Source organism: Arachis stenosperma, chromosome 3, assembly GCF_014773155.1.
Source record: "Arachis stenosperma cultivar V10309 chromosome 3, arast.V10309.gnm1.PFL2, whole genome shotgun sequence".
Classification (NCBI taxonomy): Eukaryota; Viridiplantae; Streptophyta; class Magnoliopsida; order Fabales; family Fabaceae; genus Arachis; species Arachis stenosperma.
In genome coordinates this window covers 32,210,726-32,223,636 of record NC_080379.1, presented here as the reverse complement: position 1 = coordinate 32,223,636, position 12,911 = coordinate 32,210,726, and the positions used below count along the sequence as shown (strand labels likewise).

Genomic DNA, 12,911 nt, shown 5'->3' with positions numbered 1-12,911 from the left:
ATTAATATTGATAAATTTAATTTATATTTTTTTTAGACACCTGAGTATGAATGATCATATTAAAATTTTTATATTATTATAACAACTTGATTATTAGTAATTGATAAACTTAATTTAATTAAACAAACTACGTACAAACTAACAAAGAATTAGTAATTGAATAAGTGATTTTTTATCTTTAATTCTTTATTTTTTAAAGTCACCAATAGAATATTTCTGTATAAAAATATAATCATATTATGTGAATATTAAAATTAATTACTAATATAAAATATATATTAAAATATAAATATAAATATGCACACAAATATATAAAAAATTAATAATTGAAACAGTAATTTTTTATCTTTAATTCTTTATTTCTTAAAGTCACCAAGAGAGCATTCTCTAATAAAAATATAATTATATTGTGTATATATTAAAATCAGTTATTAATATAAAATATATATTAAAATATAAATATATATTAAAAATAAATTAAATAATATATATATAAATATATAAAGACTAATTTTAATAACTAATTTTAGTATACTAAAAATATTTTTGATAAACATAATAAAATATTCTTTACCACACTAGTCTATCATAAAAAAAAAAATTAAAAAATGTTATTATACAAAATATAAAATAAAAATGGTAAAGACCTAGTAATGTAATTTGACGGAACACAGACCCCATTTCAATAACATTCTTCTCTTTAAACATAACTGTCAGCTTTATTTACACCCACTTCAATACTCTTTTCCCTTTTTCATAATTCATGCTTCGTATTTTATTTTCAATTTTAGTTTTGGTAGAAAAAAAAGAATTCTCCCCTATATTTCTTTTTCGTGGCTTTAAATAATATTCTTGCCCCTATCAGATCCAAGCAGTGTCTCTGAGGCAGTAGTGAGTTGCCACCACCTCCAACCTCTAACATTTGAATTTCCGAGAAAATATAGGCAAATATCATAACCTACTACCACGACAAAAAATTTTAAATTCAAATTTATCATTAAATTATTTTATTTTATAATTTTTTTGTATTTATCTTCCGAGGTGCAGAGAGAGAGAAAGAGGAAAACGATTATGAAACCACTTGTTTTTCCATTGTGTCTATTTTTTTAAGTTTTATTTTTAAAAAGAAAACTTTTGGTTTTGAAAACAGAACACTGTTACAACTTACAACAGAAATTTTCCTCATTATCCCTTCTGTTGAAGAGAGTTTTTGTTTAATTGTTTCTCACACAAAGCACAACAACCATAGCCTTGTTCCTTCTCTTTCTCTTGTTTCTTCTTCTTCTTCTTCTTCTTTACTCTTCAGAAACCTCGTAACTCACGCTTTAACTAATTGAAACCAGCGCTTCCTGAGTCTCTTTCTATTCATCAAATCAAATTCTATTGATTTGCGCAACGAGCAAAATCAATTCTCGATCCTCACCTTTTCAAAACCTTTTTTTTCTGTTGGTGGTTTTTTTCTTTCCGTTGTTTGTTCCTAATCTCGGAGTTAAAGCGGGGAACTGGTTTTTTCTTCGATGCTGAATGTCAAGAGTGTGGTTTCGATTTCGTGGCTTCTGGAAATGCAGTTCTTCTGTTGAATTTTGAGTGTGGATTTGGGGGACAAAATTTGTGAAATTTTGTTCTTTTTTTTTTTGAGGCTTTGTGGTCTGTGAGGAATCAAGATGTTGTTATCGGCTTCGCCATCTTCTTTGGCGAAGAGCTCTCTGGAAGAGATGCTCGATTCTCTTCGTCGGAAAGAGGAAGAGGAAGCAAAGCCGAAGGACTTGCCTCCGGCATTGCCGGCACGGCCGGCCTCCCGTGCACGGCTGCCTCCGGCGAGGCGGTCTTTGCCGAATAACTTTAAGGTCGGAGACGGCAGTAACGCCATGCCGGAGTGCTTGCCGAATGGGTTTGATTGTAAGAGGAAGGAAGATGAGCTGGGAGAGAAGAGAAGAAGTGATGGTTTTGGGAGCAAGAAGGTGAAGATGATGATGGATGCAGATTCACCTTATTTAGCTTCGTCTGGGAAGATTAGGGAATTGGAGGATGATAACATTTCTTACATTATCAAAAAGGTAAGAACATGGCAAGAGATTATGTTTTTTATTCTTAGTATTTTAATTTTAAATTTTAAATATTTGATACGATGTTGCATTAGATTAGATGCCGAAAATTTCAACTTCTTACTTCTTAGTAATTAGTTTGTGGATCTATTGTTTAGTTTTTGGTTAACTGCAGCTTGCTCCCCGGAGTCTCTGCTAGTTGATTGAAAGATACTCCTTTCTTTCCCTTTTTTTTTCTAGCGGTCACTCTGAAGATTTGGTACATCGTTGAATTAATGTAATCAGATAAATACATGGATCCAATTAAGTAGACATGTTTTGAGTGACTGATAGAAAGGAATGGATGGAGTAGGAAAGTTTCTTGTAAATTATGCTTTGTTATATATATAATGTTTATGTTTGTGGCAGTTTTATATTATGAGTTATGTATTAATATTGTATTTGCTCTTTGATGCATCGTTGGAATGGGTTTTTGTGTTAATTTAACTTTTGGTATTTGGTTACTCCTCCCTAGAAGCTTTGTGTCTGGTGTAGACAACCAAGTGGACTGTGGGAACTAGGTACGATACAGTCAACTTCGGGAGAGGAAGCATCTGTTTCACTCTCAAATGGAAATGTAAGTGTAAAGTTTTTGGTTTCTTTCAAAGATAGTGTTAAATTTAATTTTGGGTATGCAAGGTGACAGTTTTTTTTTTTTTTTTGATTTTCTGATGAGTTGTTACTTCAGGTTATTAACGTGGCCAGGTCAGAGTTTGTACCAGCTAATCCTAAAATATTTGAGGGTGTAGACGATCTTATGAAGCTCTGTTATTTGAATGAGCCATCAGTTCTTCACAATATTAAGTTCAGACATTCTCAGGACATGATTTATGTATGTTTGCCTACCCCAGTTTTCTTTTTCTTTTACTTGGGTGATTGTCTATGTGTGTCCATCTGCTGAACGCTGCATTTGTTTTGTGTACGCAGACTAAAGCAGGTCCCGTTTTAATTGCAGTCAATCCCTTCAAAGATCTCCAGATTTTTGGAAATGATCGTATTTCAGCTTATAAGCAGAAATTTACCAATAGTCCTCATGTTTTTGCTGTGGCGGATGAGGCTTTTACAGAGATGATGAGAGGTGAATGAAATTTTCCTTTTCCTTCTCTACCATTGAGATCCTTATGTTCAACTTGAATGATATGTTTATTAAGGTTTTCTATTTGTTTATTGTATCTTGCAGATGAAGCAAATCAGTCCATTATCATAAGGTCTGTGCTTTTGCACATTTCTGCATTTTATTCCTCACACATAGTACATGTTCCTGAACTCGGTAGCTTTAAGTTATAATCACTACTGCACTTGTTCATACTTCATAGTAACTATTGGATTTTTGTTGCAGTGGTGAGAGTGGATCTGGGAAGACAGAAACAGCAAAGATTGCTATGCAGTACTTAGCTGCTGTTGGTGGTAGTAATAGGGGTACAGAAGAAAAAATTCTTCAAACAAATCATGTGCTAGAAGCTTTTGGGAATGCAAAAACATCTAGGAATGAAAACTCTAGCAGATTTGTGAGTCTATTTTTGTCCTCCTGTATAATGGTTATTACTTATGTGATCGTTTTATTAGATCTCTTTAGTTGATAGTTTTCCATCAAATATATAGCAGATATTCTTTTGCAGCTTTATGTTTTAGGGCTATGCAGCACCTTTTACATGATGTCAAAAGATTTAGTAGTTGAATTGAATCAGTTGACATACATTTTTTATTTGTTGCAGGGGAAGCTGATTGAAATTCATTTCAGCACAATGGGTAAAATCTATGGGGCTAAAGTTCAAACATGTAAGCTTGTTCAAGCTTTAGATGTTACTGCAGATGTGCTTTCTTCTGACATCCATTTTTATTGCAATTACTGAACTGACATATTTTATTGCTTTGTTTGTCCTATGCCAACCCATGTGATAAATTGAACAGTTTTGATAGAAAAGGTAATTTGAAGTGCCATATTTGAATTTAAGCATGGAATTGTAATTCTCTTCTTTTATCACTGCTGAAATAATCATGTCCAATATGAACAGTCAAGAGTTGTTCAGCTGGCCAGTGGTGAGAGGTCATATCACATATTTTATCAACTTTGTGCTGGATCTTCATTTGGCCTTAAAGGTGCATCTTCTGAGAACCTACTTCTTTGAATACTTATATACTATTCTTATCTCACGTAATGAATCCTCTTGAAATATTTATTTAATGTGTTGGTTTATTGGAAAATGCATTAAAATGGCAATGCCCATAGTGTTATTTTCACACGCCAACTAGTCGATTTGGTTAATTTTTACAAGCTAACTAATCCCATTCCTTTGTTTATTCTCATCAAAAGAATGTGCCAATATGACAACATCAACTGTTGCAAATCAGTTCATTCAATGTTTGCAGTACATCACTGCTTTTTGACACTGAATTATGACCATCCACCATCTATATTTAGTAGGATCTCTTTTACAACAACTAATGCAGTAACAGCAACATTGATAACTGAGCCTTTTCCTATTAGTTGGGGTTATATGGATATGCTTTTTGTTGATACCCTCTGTGAAATACCTAAGCAAAGTGGGAAACCATACTTTAAAATCTAGGTATTAATGGGAAAGAACCACCCAATTTAAATATAACAGTAAGCATCTCATATTATTTGATGTGGGACTTTGGGCACCACCCAATACCCAAGGCCCCAACACCCTCCTACCTCTAAATATTGTATTCTCTATTTACCTATTGCCATTGGGGGTATATCTTCTTTTCTCATAACTAAACCAGATACAGTGTGATCTATCATCTTCTCCATATACCCTACCCCTACTTCCTGTCTAACGAATAAGTTTGATTGGTATCTTTCTATAAGTATATGCGATTTTCTCTCTTAATTTTACATACTAATTTTAAACGGACAGTTGATTTTTATGCAAATTCGTTTTCTGCTTGTTATTAAATTTGTAGATAGTTTTGCTCATATTAACCATTTTCTTTCCTCTGCAGAGAGACTTAATCTTAGAGCAGCCAGCTATTATAAATATCTTAATCAGAGTGAATGCTTGATGATTGATGGCATTGATGATGCTAAAAAATTTCATCAGCTGATGGTATATCACCCAACAGTTTAATTTGTACACCATAACTTTTTTTAAATTTTTGTGAGGTGTCTTACGATCTCATGTTATATTCATTCCTTTTGCTGTGTGTCTCTCCAGAAAGCACTCGATATTGTCCAAATTTGCAAAGAGGACCAAGAGCTGATCTTTAAGGTGCTGGCTGCTATACTATGGCTGGGAAATATATCATTCAAAGTTGCAGACAGTGAGAATGACATTGAGGTTCTGGATGATGAAGGTAAGTTGCATTGCATCTGTATCATATTCCTTTTGATCAACTAGTTGAACGTGGTGCTATTTTCAGTATGCTATCAGTGTCATTGATTTCCCAAAGCAATCTGGGAACTGGCATCGAATTTTTACTATGCCATCGGAACTGAGTTACAATTTGTTTTGTATTATATATAGTAGGATTTTAAAGAGGTTTAGTTTGACTAATATATTGTAAATATTTTATTTTGAAATAAACAGAAATTTGAAATTTATATATTTGATTTTATTTATTTATATTTTAATTTTATATTTCTTTTTTTGGGGGTAGCTGTTACCAGTGCTGCTCGGCTGATGGGTTGCAGCTCCCAGGCATTGAAGGCAGCATTATCTACCAAGAAAATCCAGCCTGAGAAGGATACTAATGCAAAAAAATTGATATTGCAGCAGGTATGTTTATTACTTGAACATCTCACATGTTCTATTTTCTGCACATCCTAATTGATTTATATTTATTTTTCTTTTCTCATCTTATGTTCAGGCAATTCAAACGAGAGACGAAATTGCAAAATTTATGTATGAAAACTTGTTTAACTGGATTGTAGACCAAATCAACAAGTCACTTCAAGTGGGTAAAAGATGTACTGGGAAATCCATAAATATCTTGGATATTACTGGTTTTGAATCATTCCAGGTATGCAAATTGTATCAATTTATGTTTTCTGTGCTTTAAAGAATGTTATATGTTTTCAGACAATCTCTTCTATATGATCTAACGGTTTCTTGTCTCATTCAGAAAAGTAGCTTTGAACAGTTTTGTATAAATTATGCAAATGAAAGACTTCAACATCATCTCAATCGGCATCTGTTTAAGCAAGAGCAGGAGGTCAGTACCTCTTTTAATTGTTAAGGGTGTGTTTGGTTTTTGTTTTCATTTTCTGTTTTCAATTTTAGTGTTTTCTGTTTTCAGAATTTTGTCAAGGAAAAAGAAAAACCACGAAACATGAGGTGGACACAAAAAACATGCTTTTATTGCTTTTACTATTTTTTCTTTTTTCTTCACAATTTTGAAAATAGAAAATACTTAAAATGAAAACAGAAAATGAAGACGTAAACCAAACGTACCCTAATATTGCTTTGGGTATTTTGATGCCAATTAGTATTTTAAAATTTAAATGCAATAGTGTGATACGATACAATTCATGAAAAAAGTATTAAAACTTATGTTACCTTGGAAAAAATAGAAGAGTTGGATAAGAAATTGCCAAATTCCGTTGAAAAGACATTGACCATCGGTACTGTAAGGAGCTAAGCCTGTGTTCAAAAGGCTTTGACATGCACAACAGCAAGATTATAATTTTCATTTTTTTTATTTCAGGACTACGAGTCAGATGGGATTGAGTGGACTAAAATATATTTTAAGGACAATCAAGAGTGCTTGGATCTCTTTGAGAGGGTATAATTTAATTTTATACATGTTTTGGAACTTTAGCCTTTGTTGTGGTTGGATTTCACACATTTTAGACATTATGTTTTTTTCATAGAAATGTTTTGCATTCAGGTACCCGTTTGGATGTGTTCACAATATTATCTCTGATTAGTGTAATTATGTAACTGTTATTTTCTGCAAAATGTGCAGAAACCTCACAGTCTACTCACCTTGTTGGACGAGGAATCAAATTTGCCTAAGGCTTCTGATCTAACGTTTGCAAACAAACTTAAGCAGCACTTGAGTACTAATCCTTACTTCAAAGGGGAGAGAGGCAGGGCTTTCAGTGTTCATCATTATGAAGGGGAGGTTAGTTACTGATCTCTCTTTTGGAACTAGTTGTTGCAGAACCTATTTTATTGCAATTTTTTCAATTCCAATTAATCCTTTAATAGTTTAATCTACTTGATTTAGTTTTGCATACCTTCCTACCATATTGGACATAGAGGACTATAATATAATGCATACATGCTAGATACTAATGTTGATAAGCCTGCAGGATTGAGAATGCAGCAATCTGTATCACTAATCTGTATCACTAATTCTTATGCAGCATATAATTTGCAAAGGCCAAATTTCTGAATATGGTCATTTACGAGTTTCTTAATTAGATGAAGTCTCAATTTTACTCTAACCCTATGTCTTTCTATTTAACAATATATATATACTGAAATCCTGAAATATAATAATGACATAAATATTGAGTCCTTTAATTCATACACTAGAAACATTTTTATACAATGTCATCCTGGTATTAAACAATTTATGATGCATGTGCAGTGTTTATAGTGTAGTTTTTACTGTTAAATGGTTACATAATTATTTCATGATTTTCTGTATGAGAGCCATTAGTTATTGTAGACTATGTATATGGAAACCAAATTTGTGCTTTGTTTTGTGATTTTACTGAGATTTGGACTTCTTATCAGGTTCTGTATGATACGAATGGCTTTCTAGAAAAGAACAGAGATTTTATGCCTTCCGATTCCGTACAATTCCTTGCATCATGTAAATGTGAACTGCTGCCATTGTTCTCCAAAATGTTTGATCAGTCTCTGAAGTGTTCAAATTCCTTCAGCACAGGTGCCGTGGATTCACAGGAGCAGAGTGTTTGTAAAAAGTTTAAGGTAATCTTGTTTTAGTTTATTGAGATTCTTCTAGCTTCAATAAGTTTTGGATGAAACTTATTCTTATGGCTCATTATAAAAGATTTGGACATGATGCGGCGAGGTGATTATGGACAATAAACTCTATCCTCAAAATTACGTTGTTTAATAACAAAGTACATTAATTTTCGATTTTACAAAGAAGTGGAATGCCACAAATTGAGCAACTTAAATCTAACTGCTTTTCTACTATTAGGGTCAATTGTTCAATTTGATTGACCAATTGGAGTGCACCACACCTCACTTCATTCGATGCATAAGGCCAAATACTAAGCAGCTGCCTGACATTTATGATGAAGACCTTGTCCTACAACAGCTCAAGTGTAGTGGGATTCTTGAGGTTGTTAGAACTTCAAGGGCTGGATATCCAACTCGAATGACTCATCAAGAGTTTTCCACAAGGTAGTAGAGAAATAGATTATGGTTTTCATACTATCTTGAATGAAGGGCTGATTTATGTTCGTTCATTTCTTTAGGTATGGGTTTATGCTTTCTGAGGCCAACAAATATCAGGATCCATTGAGCACTTCAGTTGCCATTTTGCAACAATTTAATATCCCTTCTGAGATGTACCAATTCGGCTATACTAAGTTGTATCTTCGAGCTGGGCAGGTATATGTCTAACTTTCCATTGCAGGGCTGGAGATCCTTTTTTATTGCTTCCATTTTTTGTTGGTTTCTGCCTGAGTGATCCTGGCTGAATATATAATTACCTGTCAAAATAGTTTGGCATTGGAATCATTTTATGCTTTCACTTTGCATAATTGCATGAACTCTGTATATACTAATTATGTCTGACACCAAAAAAAAAAAAAAAAACTAATTATGTCAAGTTAAAAGGCAAAGGCTGAGGTTAATTTTGATGGTTGATTTTCCACGGAAAGTTATATTTTTGTTTGACTTAGAATTTGTTTTGAACCATTAATTTCTCTTAATTTACTATGTCTTGTTTTGGGTTGTTTTGATTCATACTTTAAATTTATTTGACTTGGTTATTCTTGTACCCCGGTTGGTTTTGTAGACTGGTTCACTGGAGCTCAAGAGAAAACAGGTTTTGCAAGGAATAGTTGTGGTTCAAAAATACTTCCGTGGTTATCAAGCAAGGAGTTATTTCCAGGAACTTAAGAAAGGAGTGGCAACATTACAATCATGTACTGTCAATAATGATATGAGTTTATTTTGGCTGAACTGTTATTATTCGCGGCATTACACACATAAAAAATAACGCTTTTTTCCTTTAATCTTTTATTTTATTTTATTTTAAATGCATATTTGTTAAGGAAAATATTTTTCATGAAAATATAAGTGACATCTATTCTCAAAAGAAATTCTATTTACTTTTCCTTGAATCCTTTTCGACATCTGAGTTTCCCTGAAGAACCTTATAAACATTAACTGATGGTGTACTCTTCACAATCCTAATTACGAGTAATTGTGTGCATCTTTTGTCTACTTTTGTCCTAACCTATAATTTGGTTTTATTGCAGATGTTCGTGGAGAAATTACAAGAAGGAAATTTGGTGTTATGAAGCCTTCTATAACAATTTATTCTAAAAATCTTGAGGAGATCCAAGCAATTATACAACTGCAATCTGGTTTGTGTGGTTCTGTTCTGTGTCCAGATAAGCCTATGTATGGGTGTTGCATATTTTGTACTTATTATCTGCTCCCCTTTTTTTTCATGCAGTAATTCGTGGGTGGCTGGCTCGTAAGGATGCAAGTACTCCAAACGGTTTTAAGAGTTATCCTGAAAATGCAAAACATAGACGGAAATCACTTGTTAAGATGCTGGAAGTGAAGGTATTTTACAATGAAAACTTGTTTTCCTATTTTCTTCAGTATTTTAACTTAGACGGATCCATCTAATTGGTTGTTTTTCAGCTTTTCAACTTCTACATCTAAAACACCAGTTTCATGCTACTATTTGACTTAAGTGGCATATGAGATTTCAAACCTAAGTACATTTATATCTGTTTGTTTGATGCTTAATATTGTTTGGTAGACATGCTCAACGAGTATGTGGGAATCTTTGATTCCTATGTATGTAAGGATGGTATTAGGGTTTAAAATTTCAATGTTTTATATGATAATTGAAAATGATTTAAAATTAGCATGTTAAATATGATGATGGGTTAGCAAACATATTACACGAGTATGCAATATAATATCATATAACCTGTGAAGAATCAAACTAGATGAGATGAAGGCTGATGTTTAGACATGGTTTGGTTTTAAGTTTTAGGATCATAGAGCAGAGACTGTTTCCCTTCTTAATACCCAAAAGAGAAAATCAGGATGTCTTGGTTTTAACTAGCTCTAACTTTCTTAGGGTAGTATAATTTCCCATTTGAACATGATACTAAATAAATACCTATCAAGAAGGTAAACCAGATGAAATGAAGAAATTTCACGTTTTTCACCTTTCACCATTTGAAATAGTTTTCTTCCATGGGTGTGGAGTATCGCAATGTTTTTGTTCATGATTTGGTAAAACCCTCGTCAAGTGACAACAAAGGACTTTCGTTTATTTATCACTTTTGGTTTAGCAGGATATATCCAAAGAGCGGGTTCAGAACCTACCTTCACCATTAGCCCAACTACAAAGGCGAGTTGACAAGGCCGAAGAGGAAAATGCTAAATTAAGGGAACAACTAAAACAATCTGAGAGAAAGTGGGCTGAATATGAGGCAAAGATGAAATCAATGGAGGAAGCATGGCAAAAACAGAGAGCATCCTTGCAAGTAAGTTTTCAGTTTATAAAAAGGTGACTATTACATGAAGATGTCTTCATGTGAAGATGATAACTGAGAACTGTTAGATGATTTGACGTGTTTGACTAAATTATTTAATATAACACTTGCAATATCTTAGCTATTATCTTCATATGAAAACATCTTATGTGAGTAGCCACCTTATAAAAGCCCTCAATTTCGACTTACTCATAAATATCATTATCACTGGAATCTTTTAACTTGTTTAGTTACCTTTAGTCACAAACAATTTCTTGCTGTTCTCTGCTCGGTTTAGCAAATACTGTTCCTTTATGAATGTCATTTAAAGCCACGATGTGATTAAGGAATCATTAAATATTTGTAGTTTTTGGGGCTAATCAAAGAGACTGAATTACCCTTTGACTAAATTGAAAAAGGAAGATTATGATAGGTCAACAAAGAGGTGATAACAGAGTAAAAAGAAAATAATTGTATGAATGAGTAATTTCCTATTGAAAGATTTTAGTTTAAGAATTAATGCCCTGATGGAGTAATAAGAGAAAAGGGTAAAATTGGCATAAAATAATTAGTCGTTTGTTTATATTCTAGAACACATGAAACATGGAAGTAAAGAAGGTTCCAAAATGACACTTGTTTATAAGTGGAGGAGGTAACTTTTGTATTCCCCGAGTAGAAAGTTTTTGGATTACTTGTGTCAGTCTTCTTAAATAAGAATTAGCATAAGTGCTATTACAGGATCTCTTAGATATTGAGTCGGGTATAGCCTTTGGTTTATCATTGCCAACAAGAAAAAAATAATTATTACGTGGTATGCCTGTTGTTTATTGCACTATTTAGTAGGAAAATCAGATGCAGAAGGGCTCATATTTAACTTGGAATTCCACACTTCATGGAAGATTCTAATTGCAATTTCTAATGCAGATGAGTCTCGTTGCTGCTAGAAAGAGCCTTGCTTCTGATAGTGGCAATACTCAATCTACAAGAAATGAAGTCCTGTCTCCTCGGTACTATGGTTCTGAAGATGCTAGCGTGGGATCTCGAACAGCTGTGAACACTCCGATAAAGTTTTCTAGCAATTTCGGTGTCTCTGATGGAGGCAGAGAGGCTAACGGGATCAGAGAAAGAGGGACAAATGGTACTTTGAGCAGTCTGATGAAGGAATTTGACCAGCGAAGGCAGAACTTCGACGACGAAGTTAAAGCTCTGAATGAGGTTAAACCAGGGAACTCCACCACCACAAATTCCATTGAAGAATTTCGTAAACTTAAGCAGAGTTTTGAGGGATGGAAGAAACAATACAAGGTTAAGTTACGCGAGACAAAAGCAAAGCTTCATGAAGCAGATAAAAGTCGGAGGACATGGTGGGGGAAATTAAAAAATTGAGTTGGAGAGCATGGTAGCAATCTGTTTTCAGCGTTTGATGAATTGTGTAGACAAGATCAAGATTTAGCAAAAAGGGCAAAACATTGTTCTTATGAACTCTGTCCTTTAAAAAATGCTTCTTCATATCATCTTTGCTGAATACTTGATTTATCAAGTGTTATGCTTCTTCTAGTTGAAGGCGGAAAATTGTATATTTACAAATTTTGTTACATAGTGGATATCCTATAGATTGTGCATAGTTGTAGACTTGTAGAGTTGCTTAGCACCTGTATTGGATGGTCTAGTTCATGTAAATCCTTTATTTTAATTATCCTGAGTGAAAAAACAGTACTGCTCATGTAAATTCTGTTGCTTATGTGATGTAACATGAACTCCCCATGCGGTAAGCTTGGAATTTAAGGAAATTTTCTCCTTATTTCGGTTTGTCAATGCACTTCTCTTGTCAAATTTTCTTGCAAATATCGCCTCTATGCTTGGTTCGGATCTGATTCTTAGATCAGTGGCTTTTATCTTTTAGCAAATTATGTTTGTTTTTTCCCTCCCCTTTCTCTCTAGATTTCAAATTACTCAAACCAAAGTCATGTACATTAAGCATCATTAATAAAAACCTTTTATTTGTATTTGACTATTTGTTAATTTCTGTTATCCCCTTAAACACACTTTTACAAGCTAGTTAAGAAATCCCTTTGTTGAGTAGAGTGTCTTTCTTGACCATGAGCAATTTCCTGCACATACAAGAGTCAACTATTTCATATTCTTGGTCC

At 33.3% G+C, this 12,911-nt stretch overlaps 1 protein-coding gene across 3 annotated transcripts; it reads left to right on the top strand.

Annotated features, from left to right (window-relative positions):
• Positions 1-1,131: 1,131 nt before the first annotated feature.
• LOC130968272 (myosin-2-like) lies at positions 1,132-12,576 on the top strand. Of its 3 annotated transcripts, none has more exons than XM_057893455.1 (24): positions 1,132-2,057; positions 2,563-2,661; positions 2,773-2,916; positions 3,012-3,162; positions 3,265-3,292; positions 3,424-3,592; positions 3,800-3,863; positions 3,996-4,009; positions 4,100-4,184; positions 5,055-5,158; positions 5,267-5,405; positions 5,709-5,827; positions 5,919-6,071; positions 6,174-6,263; positions 6,756-6,833; positions 7,017-7,175; positions 7,796-7,993; positions 8,229-8,434; positions 8,509-8,644; positions 9,054-9,183; positions 9,520-9,627; positions 9,720-9,832; positions 10,579-10,773; positions 11,686-12,576. In XM_057893455.1, exons 1-24 carry the CDS (start codon positions 1,665-1,667, stop codon positions 12,145-12,147), a joined length of 3,537 nt encoding a protein of 1,178 aa, XP_057749438.1. In that variant the 5' UTR covers positions 1,132-1,664; the 3' UTR covers positions 12,148-12,576. The 3 variants fall into 3 exon arrangements, with proteins under 3 accessions (XP_057749438.1, XP_057749436.1, XP_057749437.1); XM_057893453.1 differs by having other exon boundaries at positions 1,134-2,057; positions 2,560-2,661; XM_057893454.1 differs by having other exon boundaries at positions 1,141-2,057; positions 2,560-2,661; positions 10,582-10,773.
• Positions 12,577-12,911: the final 335 nt, after the last annotated feature.